Raw genomic sequence first — 13,545 nt, 5'->3', positions numbered from 1 at the left:
ACTTCGTAGGTTTAGTGCTTATTATAAGCCCGCCATTTGCGCTAATGGGTGACAGAAACTTTACCGGACACCTGTCGATCACCACTAACAATGTCGTTACTGCCACGATACCCAACGAGCGACACCTATTCGATGAACCCTATATCACCTCTAATGGGCGGATTAAGGTCGACCGCAGGTTCGAGAACGTTCCTATCGTAAGCTACTTGGATCCAAAGAATTGTATGGTGCCCCGAACTGGAAGTACGTTTTTATCTAGTGTTTACCCGATAACCAATTACGACAAAGCTAGATTGACCATCACTCCGATACAGCGAAAGTCTCCCACACCAGCATTGATGGGCATTGATACCGTGAACAACTGTGCCGGCTTCGTGAATTCGTCTTCAGATATGGCCATCGTTTTTTGAAAAAAATTATGCAGTGGCGCAATGACGAGTCTCGTGCAGGGTGCGATGGCTGCGCTGTTGATCTTTGCTAGTACTTGTTTTCCTGGTGTAGCGTTGCAAACGAGTGTCCGGAACACAAGCATCAAGCGATGCGGAGCTACAGGAAGTTGCTACTACTCTACTTGCCAATGAGAAGCATGCCTGGACATGGCCTGTCAGGAACGTACACTGGAAAGGGCGTGGGTGAGTTGAGTGGGCCAATCATAGGTCACCTGAGTATGTTACGGTTTTATACTATACAGGTACATCTTGACGAAGTGGAACGGGTCGCCTGAAAGACAGATATTGGTGGCTCACGATGAACAGCCGCACCTTCGTCACGATATGCCATTCGTAGTGCGTTCGGCAACTTCCAAGATTAGATGCAGGCTAGCTCCCGGGTTGTTTATCCTCCGCGATGCAGGGCCTCGAGCAAGATTCTAGCAGAGTAAAGTGCTGCGCATAGATACGTCGGAGAAGGTATAGCGAGCCGGCAAGCAGGTTGTTTGATGGACTTCCGATGGTAGCGCAATTCTCATGTCACTCAGCCAATCAAAACATTAGCGTACCGACTCAGCGGTGCTTGCAGCACTTGCGCAATCGAGTATTTTGCCGACATGACCGATAGCTCGGCGAACATGATCATCAAGAACAATTGATCGTGGGCTATCCGATCGGCTTTGCGGGGGTGGAGCAATGATTGCTTCCAGGGGTTGAATCCACCGGTACATGCGCCAGCTCTTTAGGGCTGGCTCGAGCCACTCTGCACCGCCGTGGTGCAGCGGATCAAGCCAGCCGTTGTGGAGATCGTGTGGCATACGATTTTGTGGATACTCAAGGAAAGATTATCTCCATCGCTAATCGTTGGGATCTCACTCTGGTAGAGGAACTGAAGCAGACCTTGGAAGATTGCTCACTACCACTTCACCAGTGGGCAAGATTGGGCGCCGTTGTGAGATGTAGGGTGGCAGCTTGATGACAAGCTTATCCCTTCCTTGGACGTAAACAAAGCTCCACTAACTGCGTCGAACCCGTTTCGTGACGAGCCCTAATCCACCCGCCACCGGCAAATTGAAGTTGACACCAACGGCACATAGCATATGATAACTGAGTCAGTTTAGGACGTGGGTAGAATCGGCGAGGTTACATGGCCTCGCCCGTGCGCTCATGTGTTGTGGCTTTTACAGCGGACTCTGCATTCTACACCAGCACGAAAAGCAATTATTGCTACCCGTGCACATCGTCGTAAACTACCTTGTCAAAATGCTCCTTCTGTCCCCGCACCTAGCATTTGCCTCTGTGCTGCTGTTCAGCGCCTGTTGCCCCACGACGAATGCTGTCTCATTAGACGATGCGGCACTGGATGCGTTGAGCCAGATTCCGCCATGCGCCGTAAGATACACATCGCACAACAGGACGATTGTTGCAGCTGACTGTCGCAAAGCTAAATTGTATCAACAAAAACCTGCCTGCCATCGGCTGTACGCTCCTCGACATAGAGTGCCAATGTAGTTCCAAAAACTCGACCAAGATTTTGCAACCGTGCTTGGAAAAGCAGTGCAATTACAACGAGACCTTCGGTATGTTCATCGCAGTTATCGGAAGCGGTATCACTGATTTGTTTGCAGCTACGCTCCGCATTCAAGCATCTATTTGCGACAAGCCGCACGATAACCTATCGAACTCCATCCGGATAGTGGCATACGTGACTGGAATTATACCAATCATCGTGATTGTAATGCGCTTTGCTTCTCGATATGTGGGCGGCAATAAGCTGTGGTGGGACGATTGGCTCCATCTAGCAGCGGTGGTAGGTGTTCAATGGACAAATCAGTGTCATCTTACTTACGATTGTGCAGGTCTTGGTCATCCCTATGACTGTTGCCCTATTATTGAACCTTAAAGCGGGACTCGGCCATCACATATGGGACCTGACATATCCACGTGTCGTCGCGATCGGAAAATGGAGTATGCTTCCATCTGCCAGCTCTAATAAACAAATACTGACTATTGATAGCCTATATTGCTACCATCTTGTGGGGTGTCGAATTGCTTCTCATAAAGTACAGCATCCTCTGCTTGTATATTCGCATTTTTCCGAACGTCTGGTTGAAGCGCGCGGTCTTCGCCTTCATGGCTTTTACGGCTCTGTTCACCCTGCCCCTACTTTTCCTGGCTGCGTTCCAATGTGTTCCAGTCCGTGCTATCTGGGACCTTCAAGAGCAAGGAACTGCGAAATGTATTGACTATATTGCCGTCTTGAGACTGACGGTTGTATACGAGATCATCGCTGAGACTATCCTTTTCAGTCTTCCTATCCCGATTGTATGGAAGCTGCAGATGAAGACTGCAAAGAAGATCCAGCTACTCATCTTCTTTAGCCTTGGTATTTGGTACGTCTCATCTTGATCATGTTCGGTTTGTGTAATCTAATCCTTCCGAAGTGTTATTATTATGTCCATCGTACGCCTGCCATTTTTACCAGGGGTTGTCGACACTATCGACCCAACCTATACAGTGACTGGCACATCGATTACTGGATTCACCTCCAGTGGAGTTGCACATATATGCGCTGCCGTCCCCACTATCAGAAACCTGATACGATACTGCCAAAACGGGTTCAAGATGCCCACGAATGTTCCTTCAAGCTACACCACGGACCGCAGTACTTACAACTCTACGAGCAAACGAAGCTACAAGTCATTGCAGGACAAAAAGAATGGCTCTAGTACAGCACAACAGCGAGGCAAAGCCTCATCTCGCGATACAAAGGATCCATATCGCCTATCCGCAATCGTGGATGCCGAGAATGATGGCACAGTCATAGAGCTACGTGCGATAGACTCGCCAACTCACGCGAATGCATGGAATGATGAGGAACAGGATGGACAAGAAGGGAAGATTCGATGGACTCAGCGCGTGGAAGAACAACTTCCTACTATTGTTCGCGAATCTCCGTCGCCGGGGTTGGACGACTCAGCGTCTCAAAAGTCCATACTTCGCCAACACCCCTATTCATAAAAGCAAAAGAGGAAAGATCAGTGGCATGTATGCCGCCCAAGAATGCTGTTTCGCCATTACGTGTACCTACTTTGAAGTTGCAACAACAGAGGCCGCTTTAGTGATGCATGCAGAGTGCTTGGACATGGTCGCACTACCTCCTTTTGCTTTTTGAAGCTTACAACAGATATAGAGAGACCATATCTTTGAGTTCACCCGCTTTTCCTGATATTCATTCGGGTAGCGCAGACTAGCGAACGCGTGCATGAGCTTGCGCCACACGTACAGTCGGCTTGACGCGACCATGGAGCGTATACTCAAGAGTGTAGTCAGGTACACCGGGTAGGTATGTAAGTGGCTGTCGCAAGCTTTCCAAACAGCGGTCTAGGCGAGCAATTCAGCCAGGCGTCTGCAATGCTTGTAGGGGTTTGAAGTAACATACTGGCATGTGATGCGAGCTCGTGCCCGTCTTGCTCTTTGTGGTCGTAGTACACATCTGGGTACAGGTGCTGCTTGATACGCTTCTGTTGAATGGTAAGCAGTTCCCAGTGGCAGCCTGCAATCAGTCATTACGTGTTTCCGATTGGCCAGTGCCCAACCGACCTTAGCCAATGCAGCAGACGACACCTGAAGTTCGCGCTTGCGCCTAAGAATTAGAAGAAAAGCGGAAGCTAAAAGCTAAAATTACAGATATCCTAACACAGAGTATTTCAAAGTTCGAAACGAGAGTTTACGAGTGCTCTTAGTAGTGGAGTTACACCGAGTTAGCCTCGGCTCATCGCCTACATTTGACTTGGTGGCCGATGGAAACCACGACAACAATTTCTGCTTGCACAATGTGTTCACTTATACCTCGAAGTGTCACCAACTAAATCCTGAGCAGCAGGAGCGAGAATGGCTAACCAACGTATGGAGCTTACTACGCCAACAGTGACATGGCAACCTCGCACGACTTACCTTACTGCATACAACGTCCTCTTCGCATCGCTATGGGCATCGGTCTTCGTTCGAGCCATGTCTAATGCTCGAAATGGCAAATTCGAGCTCTTTGATGCAACAGAGCCATATGCGCGATGGATACAGACCGCTTCGTTGATAGAAGTCTTACATGCGGCGTTTGGTATGTTCATCATTCCTACCTCTTCTTGTGCATCTCATTGAGAACGATACCAGGTGTCATCAAATCTCCAGTCAGCACAACCGCACTTCAAGTTGTTACACGCGTCATACAGGTTTGGATGGTGTGGTACAGCTTTCCGCAAAGCACAGCAACTTCGCATGCTTATCTTGCCTTGCTCCTTGCTTGGTCGGTCGCAGACACCATCCGGTACCTGTATCTTGCGGTCAACATGCACGGGAAAGCTCCGAAAGGACTGGTATGGCTCCGGTATGTTCTCAAGCCACCTCATCCGCTACTTGGTCCTACTTAGGTAGCTGACTGTCCCAGGTATACCATGTTCTACCCACTCTATCCGGTCGGTATCGGGGCTGAGTGGTGGTTACTGTACCGGTCTATTGCTCCTGGAGCGAAGGTCAGCCCAGTCATACCGCTCGTCTTCTACTTCTGCTTGATGCTGTACATTCCAGGTATGTATTCTCTTATGGCGGCTTGTTTATACTCGAAATTCACATCTTATTAGGTTCCTACACCATGTACACCTACATGATCAAGCAAAGAAGGAAGACACTGGGTTCCAGACACAAGGTCCAGTAAGCGCATAGATTTGGTTGCGTTCCAGTACAAACGTAGTCATATGCAAAGGATGGGAAGTCTTTTTGAACAACTCTGTCTACGAGATGAGCTATCGTATAGCGATGTCCCAAGAGCTGAATATAGCCAGAAGGATGTGCTCAATCTCATGGCGTTGGTAAAACGGTGGACCTCGTCCCCTCGCATTACCATCCGAAGTTCTCTTTGTCACAAGTACAAAGCATGTTTATCCGAATAATCTAGTCTATTTCCTGCATTGATCCCATCTTCACCTCAGCTGTAACGGCTAATGTCTGGAATGTGGGAAGACGCGCGCAATGGCATCAGCCAGGTACAGGCCAAGGCTACAATGAAGGCTAGCGTATGTGATATGACAGGACCGACTCCAAGGACGAAGACGAAGAGCATGATGATATTGCAAGAGGTTAGCATGACCGACGGTAGTAATGTTTGGAAAGAAGAATATATAACCATAAGAACCGGACCCACATATGGCAGACAGGTTAGATGTAGGAAACCTTGACGCCCATTCCTACGGTACGTCTCACCTTGTCCCACGCACTCCGTATGATGCGTAGTATCCTCTCTCTAAGATGGCGCCTGCCAAACGCCAAGCCAAACGCCAATAAGAAAAGTAAAGTACGGAAGAAAGCCATGGGATTGGAAGTCATGTGATGGGCCGTATCCGAAATCATGGTGTGTATGTTTGCGAACATGGTAGACGCGCGGTTGTAGAGGCCGGGTGGTGGTGTGGTTGGTTTCTTGGCGGGCGTTCGGGAGGTGCGGGAAGACTGCGATGGCGTGGGTTGTGGCGTGGGTTGGGGTTTGCTGAAGCGCTCGTCTGAGCCGCGGGGTTGGCGTCTGTTTTGTTCCTCGCGTATGCGGCGTTCGTCTTGTGCGCGCGACTGCTCGAGGCGCTTGGCCTCGGTTTCTCTGCGGCGCTCCTCCATTTGCTCTTGTTGTTGCTGGCGTAGCTTCTCTTCGCGGGCTTGCGTGTCTTCCTTTTCTTCCTTGAGAGAGTGCAGTGCTAGCAGGAAGGCTTCCTTGCGCTCTTGGTCCAGCACCTCGGACATGGAGATGAAGTCGCGGGCATAGTCCCATTCGTCGTTCCGTGGCAGGACGTGCAGGGTGTAGAGCTCGAGGAGTTTGATGCGCTTTTCCAGGTCGCGTGGGGTGTCGGTGCCGGTGTGTTGCCTACGATGGCCTGGCCGTTTGTCGAGGTATGCCGGAGAAGACATGTGCGAGGACACGTCGAGGGCTGGGTTGGCGGTGGCGGAGAGGTACGTCTCGAGCTTCTGCTGATTGAGCCGCTGCGAGGGCGCATGGGTAAGGAGGAGGGTGGCTCTATGTAGCATTAATACGCAGTCGCTCACCAGGTCAGGGGATTGCTTACAGGTTGACGACAACGTCGGCGTCCACGTCGCCCTCGACACCCGCATAGCCGTCGCGGACCACGTGGTCCCAGATGCTGCCGTCGCGACACTGCGAGACCAGTTGCTTCCATCGCGTGCTGCCAAAGGCGTGCTTGCCCTCTTCGGCGCCCAGCTCGACCACGGCGTTGAGGAAGGTGAGGTAGAAGCTCCACACCTTGACCCGGGTGCCGCGCGACGCCGTCGCGACGGGCGCGTGGCCCACGACGTCGGCCGCGTCGATTGGCGGCGGGGTGATGATGGGCTCGATAGTCGACAGCGCCTCGGGGAGTCGTCGCGTCAGGAACAGCTGGGCAGCCTGTCGGTAGGCTTTGGCGATCTGCGACGACTGTTGCCGTGACGTCGAGAGCGACGAGATGGATGATGAGAGGTAGCGCGACCCGCTGACGTCGTCGTAGAGCGTCGCCATGTTTCGCTATGTCGCGACGTTCCAGGCAATGTTCCAGGCAATGTCCTCTGAGCTTCACGAGCGCATAGCGGTGGGTGACGGAGCGCCCGGTGTCAACATTTCGAACCTCGGCTGACCTCACCTCACCCGAACCGCCTTGGCGCGTCACCTGCCTCCGAGACCCCGAGCTATCTGCGTTTGCATCAGTCTGTAGACGTTGTCAAGGTGCTTGACACCCGCTTGCTTGCGTCAAGCTCAGAGTTAGGAGCTAGACACGGGCTTTGTCGCTTGATCCATCGCTGCTAACTTCAACAACACTGACCAGAGAGACCTCCGCACCCAGCCAACATAGCTCTACACAGCGCCTGCCCCATTTCCTCCGATTGCCAACGACGTTTGGAAGTGCGCCTTGCTTATCTTTACGCGTCTCGCCAACATGGACGTCGACGCAGCTACCTTCCCGCACCACTTGCTGGCCATCTTCATCCACATATCCGAGGCCGACTTTGTGTCTTTTGATCTCGAACTGTCCGGCATTCCATCGCGCATCCAAGACAAACCTGCACATGGCCCGGCGCGCTTCACCATGGAGGAGCGCTATGCCGAGACCAAAATGGGCGCCGACCGCTATCAGATCCTACAGGTAGGTATCACTTGCGCGCGCTTCGACTACCTTGCCAATACCTATGTCTTGAGGCCTTACAACATCAACATCAGCCCGCTTTTTGACGAGCGCATCGACTTTGAGCGTGAGATCAAGTTTCAGAGCGGCGCGTGTACCTTCCTCCTCAACAATGGTTTCGACCTGGGGGCTCCATTTGCCACAGGCGTACAGTACTTATCCCGCGAGGAAGCAGAGCGAGCAAAGCGCATGGCCTGGGATCGACTCGAGAACAAGAATCCCATACCCGATCTGCAACTTAACTCGGCAGATGTCGAGTCGCTCGACTTTATGCGCAGGGTGAGGCAAGCCATTGAGAAATGGAAATCTAGCACTTCGTCGTCCTTGGACATTACAACTCATACAGGGCTTTCCACTCCGCCCGTAATACCCGTCATCACGCGATTCGAGAAGCGTCTCGTGCATCAGCTCGTGCGCGCAGAGTTCCCAGAGTTGGTGTCCATAGGACGCGGAGAGTGTATTCGTATCCTTCATCTAGACCCTGTGCGTGAGGCCGACAACATGCGCAGGATCAAGAACCGCGTCAAAGAATCCATTGTCCGACAAACCGGCTTCCGCTGGATCTTTGAGGCTTTAGTCAAGGGCGGCGACATCAATCGCGCGGATCCACTCTATGTCGCACGCACTACTGGCACGATTGTCACTGCCGACGCATATGATATAAGAGATCGCTACGACAGAGCCATAGAAAGACTCAAGATCAAGCAGCCCGTGCTAGTCGGCCACAACATGTTCACTGACATTGTCTACTTTTATCGTACTTTTGTCGGCCAACTGCCTGCACGTGCAACATCTCCTCATTTGGACGACGCGCTAACTCCGTACAGGATACGTTGCAAGGCTTCCAGGATGCCATCCATGAGCTGTTCCCCAACATCATCGACACTAAATATCTAGCGACTCATGCTGAAGGCGACCTCAACGCCTCCCCTACACTACAGGATATTGCTGAGAATTCAAGTCTGCAGCCGTTGCCCCACATCGTCACGCATGCCGACCATCCGAAGTACCAAGAGACCGAGGCCTTCCACGAAGCAGGCTATGACAGCCTCCTTACTGCCACCATCATGATCAGGCTCGCCGCCAAGCTTGGTGCGGAGCGAGGAGAACAGGTTCCGGCGCCATTGCCCAACCGTTCCAGTAACAAAGCGAAAGGAGTGTTGGCGGAAGATGTTCAGGATTTTCTAAAAGATGGACGCGAGAAGGTCGACCTGCCCGTTCCCCTGCCCCCAGTGGAGCAGCCTCAACCCAAGAAAACAAAGAAACAAAGGGCCAAGGCTAGGAAAAAGGAGGCAAGACAACGACGATTCGAAACTAAGAACCTATTCGACACGCTCAAAGCTCTGAGCCCTGACGCCGAATCTTCCTCGACTGAAGATGACGGAGAGGTTAAGCTTCCTGAAGATAGTGAACTTGCAAAATGGGACGAACAGGTTCAAGACGTCGCCGGGTCATGGGAAAATGACGTCTACGTCCAAGATAAGACGGGATGGGTGCCGTTGGAGCAGGTTAAGCGACAGCCAATGGAGCTCATCCCAGCCTTTGATTCAAAGTTTTGGAACGAGTTTGGCAATACATTGCGTGTGTTTGGCACTCAAGAAGCTGTCCTGAAGATCGCAGAGTGGGAGGTTTGAAAGCCGCGCAAGCTTGACTCCAAGCTAATAAAAGGTGGAGTTGGCACCAAGGTTCTCATGGTTGTGTACAATCTTGAAGAGCTGAAGTTACGCCGTGAGCGGTAGTAGAAAGACAAACATGTGTTGTCTCTAATGCGCAACTCGTCTCTGTGCCCATCATGGTGATTCATCATAAGAGACAGTGGTTTGAGTGCGTAACAAAGAGTTCTTCAATGTCTTCCCCTCTTCTTGTAAAGCATGGACAGCCTCCTGCGGCATTCCTTCGGTCCCAATCCAGCAGCGCCATCATCCACAATCACTCAGACCCAATCAAGTTGCAGGTCACCAAACACGCCTTTTCATCATAGACACACAGGTTCGGCATTTGCCACTCATTTCAACGCCCGCCCATGTCATCACCCATATACAGTCTGCTTCTACCGTACACGAACCCGACTTTCGGTCCAAAAGATCGCACCTCCTCAGATATACACGATTTGCCTTTTTCAATCGATGCATATGACTCTGACAGACTACTCATACACCATCACTTCGAACGGCCAGCTCCAACAGATCTCTGCAGCGGTCTCGTATGCTCTTCAGGACGTCATAGCGTATTCGAAAGATTCCGCAGGGAGAATGCTCGACTTGACATGTATGAGTCCGCAGTTTGACGGAAAATGGTCTCGGGATCGGAAGAGGTAAAGGCTATAGGCAGGTTGTCAGGTAATATCAAATTGAAGGGTCGACGTCTGGTGCTGTTGACACAGAGTTTTCAACAACGTGCAGGACCAGCGCCTATGGCTTCTACTGGCTCGATGTTCACCTCCACCGCTTTTGCCTGTGTCGTACTCGATGGGACGATCCCTCGGTTGTGCTCTTCGTCGGAGCCGGGCACATCATTTTCCTGGGGTAATGGCTCAAAGTGCGCATTGTTGACTCTTTTCCTATCGATGCGACGTCTCCAAGGCTTGTACAGCAGAACACTGAGACCACCGAAAACGATAAATGTACCGCATATAGCTCCACCTGCATCCTGTTAGTGTCGAATTCTTTTAGTGCGATCAATCAGCTCACCAACTATATCCCAAGCATCGCCCAGCTTTTCGACGCCTTCCCAAAACTTGCCATGCGGCTCGGCAACGTTGAGCACCAGATTGAGGAACTGCACTGTCCCGATGATGGTCGCGACAACCACGGTAATGACTGTTAGCACAATGCTGTAGTAGCAAATGGCGATCGGGTCGCGCGCAAGTTGCGTGCTTGTGTACAGACTCATCATCAGCGCACCATCGGTGGTATCGAGAAGGCACATGCCTGCTGTGAAGAGCAGTGGAAAGATCAAGATCAGCCAAATTGATGTCCCCTTCGTGGCTTGAATCGAACTTATTCCTAGGATAGCGATCTCGGAAGAAGTGTCGAAACCTAGCCCGAAAAGTACACCCAGAGGATACATCTTCCAGGGTCGGTCGACCAACTTGAAGAGCTTCTGCAATATCGGGAAGAGGCAACCGCCGCCCTGTATCTTGAACTGTTCGTGCTCACTACCAGGGTCGCTCGAAACCATCTTTCGCATCTGTACTATGAGCTTGTACAGAATGTAGATGTTCATAAGACCAAGGAGCAACAAGAAAGCAGCAGAGACAGAAGTGCCGATGATGCCACCGACACGCTCGAAATTGTCAAACTTGTCTGACACAGCCGCTGCAGTTCCTGCAACGATGAGCGACGTGATGATGACGATGGTAGAATGTCCGAGACTGAAGAACATTCCAACCGTCACTGGCCGCTGGCCTGCAGCAACCAGACGGCGAGTCATGAGATCGATCGCCGAAATATGATCTGCATCCAGGGCATGGCGCAAGCCCAGAGTGTATGAGAGGATTGCTGTCGAGATCAGTGGCGTATGCCAGTGCTGCCGACGTTTAGCATATGCGATCAACGCCATTTGGATTCACCTTCTTTACTTACTAAGACTATACCAACTGCCGCCCAAACGAGGAGGTTTACAGCGACGAGGGTGATGATGATTGCGATTGCCGCGAATGGGAGCCTTCTGAGGTAGGGTGTCTGCGCATGATATGCAGATGCTTTGTTGGATACATTGCGAAAGAATGATAATTTGCTCCCTGCATCGCTACCCACTACAGATGAGGGGCGAGAGGTTGCCATTCTACCAGAGTTCGCCCTCGCGCGTAACAAAGAGCGCGAGAACTTGAGCTCGAAGTCTGATAGGAAGTGAAAGAAGTTTGAACAGGTAACTATAATGAAGCTTGGAAGGTAATTATCGCAGATGCGGCTCCTGTCCTCCACGGGTGGCACCGTGGGATGCAAATGACGCCAAGTGGGGCTAGCAGCTGTTATCGTGACCCTCTGGCGGGGTAATTAGCATCATGGTGTACTAATAGTCGCGAATCCACAAAACCTCGGCATCAAGTTTTGACGATCAGAAGCTCGTATTGTATATGGTGAACTATCGTCGACTCTCAGATTTTGCGGAAGCATAGACATGCGTTGGTGCCACCAAAACCGAAGCTATTCGAGAGAGCCACATTGACTCTGTGCTGTTGAGCGGCATTGGCGACGTAGTTGCAGTTGAAGTCAACCGCCGGATCTCCTGGATTCTCAAGATTGAGAGTCGGAGGTAGGATGTTCTGGTCATCGTCAACATGTAGGCTATGGCAAGAACCACATCTGACTTACGTGATGCATTCCAAGAATTGTGAAAATGGTCTCAACGCTCCCTGCAGCACCCAGAAGATGTCCGACCGCACCTTTTGTACTGCTCACATTGATTTCACAAGGTCTATCCTTTCCGTCTTCGCCAAGCAGAAGCTCTTTGATGGCTCGGTTCTCCGCAGCATCACCTAGTGGGGTGCTCGTCGCATGGGCGTTCACGTAGTCGATAGCGCTTGGCTTGAGGCCGGCATGTCGTAGTGCATGCTTCATTGCAAGACGTGGGCCTTGGCCATCTTCGCGAGGTGCCGTCATGTGGTGTGCGTCGCTGGACAGTCCGTAGCCGGCGACTTCAGCATAGATGTTCGCACCTCGCTTCCTTGCGTGCTCGAGTTCCTGCACCTGATTAGATACGACAGGTACGGCAACCTTGCACACAGCGATCGCGTACCTCGAGAACCACAACTCCGGCTCCTTCTCCAATGACAAAACCATCCCGTTCTCGGTCGAATGGTCGACTGGACTCCATGGGCCGTTCATTGAACTCAGTAGCCAGGCTTCTAGCCCTAGCAAAGCCTGATATGGCGAGAGGATGAATGCATGATTCAGCTCCGCCGGCTATCATAACATCTGCATCTCCGAACTGAATCAAACGTGACGCGTCTCCGATGCTATGTGCTCCGGTCGTACATGCTGTTGTTGCCGCATGGTTCGGTCCCTATCATGGCTCAGCATCAACAAACATAGCCAGCAAGTTATAGCCACCTTGAACCCATAACGCATCGATATGTGACCTGCAGCTAGGTTGATCAACAGTCGTGGAACAAAGAGCGGGGACACCTTTCGGTAACCCTAGCATAATCAGTTGACAGTTACGATCGATAGCTGGGACAACCCACGCCTTTCTCATAAGCAATTGTGGTATCATACACATCATCTAAACTGCCGATACCAGATCCCATGTACACTCCCTATCTCGGGGTAAGCAAGATGCAGGCTGGGCGGATGCTGAGCCTCCGTACCGTGACTTCAAGATCGGCCTCTTCCTTCGAAAACCATCCCGCATCATTGAGAGCTTCCTCGGACGCCACCATGGCATACTGTGCGAAGCGTGCCATACGGCGTTCATCCTGTGACGAAATTAACATTGTCAAAGACAAGAACGTTGGGTGGCGGTACATACGCTGTGGCTTAGATGCTCCTTTGTATTCCATTTGCCATCGGTTTTGCTACCCTGAGGAACCAGACCAGCGACTTGGCTCGGTAGCAGCGCGAATTCAGGGCTTCTGTCTTTGATGGAAACGATGCCACACTGGCTATCGATCAGACGCTTCCAGGTTCGTCGAACACCTATCCGCGTTAGGAGAAATGGGATCAAAGCAAGGTGAACGTCGCGTCACCTAGTCCAAGAGGGGTTACAAGCCCTAAGCCTGTTACTACTACCCGTCGCATCGCATGTCAGTAATAATGGTTGATGTTGGATACGGACGCGTTTGGGTGGGCAGAGAGAGCTAGTGTCACGCGCAAGCCACGCGTGGCGTCCGTTAGCGAGAGGTGCGTGCTACATAGCCGTGATTGCGTCCGTCCTTATTGTTTTAGATGCCTTCATTTCGCTCC

General features: G+C 51.6%; 5 protein-coding genes across 5 annotated transcripts; 3 read left to right on the top strand and 2 right to left on the bottom strand.

Annotated features, from left to right (window-relative positions):
* Positions 1-2,561: 2,561 nt before the first annotated feature.
* J4E86_011597 (uncharacterized protein) lies at positions 2,562-3,449 on the top strand (the record flags this gene model as incomplete). Its single annotated transcript, XM_051452088.1, has 2 exons — positions 2,562-2,814; positions 2,947-3,449. The coding sequence occupies 2 exons, from the start codon at positions 2,562-2,564 to the stop codon at positions 3,447-3,449; spliced, it is 756 nt and encodes a 251-aa protein (XP_051296782.1).
* Positions 3,450-4,322: 873 nt separating this feature from the next.
* Positions 4,323-5,142, top strand: J4E86_011596 (uncharacterized protein; the record flags this gene model as incomplete). The annotated part of the gene is made up of 4 exons (XM_051452087.1): positions 4,323-4,548; positions 4,602-4,815; positions 4,876-5,015; positions 5,069-5,142. The coding sequence occupies 4 exons, from the start codon at positions 4,323-4,325 to the stop codon at positions 5,140-5,142; spliced, it is 654 nt and encodes a 217-aa protein (XP_051296781.1).
* Positions 5,143-5,642: 500 nt separating this feature from the next.
* Positions 5,643-6,978, bottom strand: J4E86_011595 (uncharacterized protein; the record flags this gene model as incomplete). The annotated part of the gene is made up of 2 exons (XM_051452086.1): positions 5,643-6,483; positions 6,533-6,978. 2 exons carry the CDS (start codon positions 6,976-6,978, stop codon positions 5,643-5,645), a joined length of 1,287 nt encoding a protein of 428 aa, XP_051296780.1.
* Positions 6,979-7,393: 415 nt separating this feature from the next.
* Positions 7,394-9,273, top strand: J4E86_011594 (uncharacterized protein; the record flags this gene model as incomplete). Its single annotated transcript, XM_051452085.1, has 2 exons — positions 7,394-8,419; positions 8,467-9,273. 2 exons carry the CDS (start codon positions 7,394-7,396, stop codon positions 9,271-9,273), a joined length of 1,833 nt encoding a protein of 610 aa, XP_051296779.1.
* Positions 9,274-10,027: 754 nt separating this feature from the next.
* On the bottom strand, positions 10,028-13,380 carry J4E86_011593 (uncharacterized protein; the record flags this gene model as incomplete). The annotated part of the gene is made up of 11 exons (XM_051452084.1): positions 10,028-10,281; positions 10,330-11,167; positions 11,224-11,322; positions 11,811-11,906; positions 11,956-12,324; positions 12,380-12,646; positions 12,694-12,780; positions 12,828-12,899; positions 12,951-13,058; positions 13,112-13,278; positions 13,329-13,380. The coding sequence occupies 11 exons, from the start codon at positions 13,378-13,380 to the stop codon at positions 10,028-10,030; spliced, it is 2,409 nt and encodes an 802-aa protein (XP_051296778.1).
* Between the last annotated feature and the right edge of the window lie 165 nt (positions 13,381-13,545).

The sequence above is a fragment of the Alternaria arbusti genome (assembly GCF_024043155.1).
Source record: "Alternaria arbusti strain BMP 1465 chromosome Unknown scaffold_37, whole genome shotgun sequence".
Lineage (NCBI taxonomy): Eukaryota > Fungi > Ascomycota > Dothideomycetes > Pleosporales > Pleosporaceae > Alternaria > Alternaria arbusti.
This window is presented reverse-complemented; position numbering and strand designations above follow the sequence as displayed.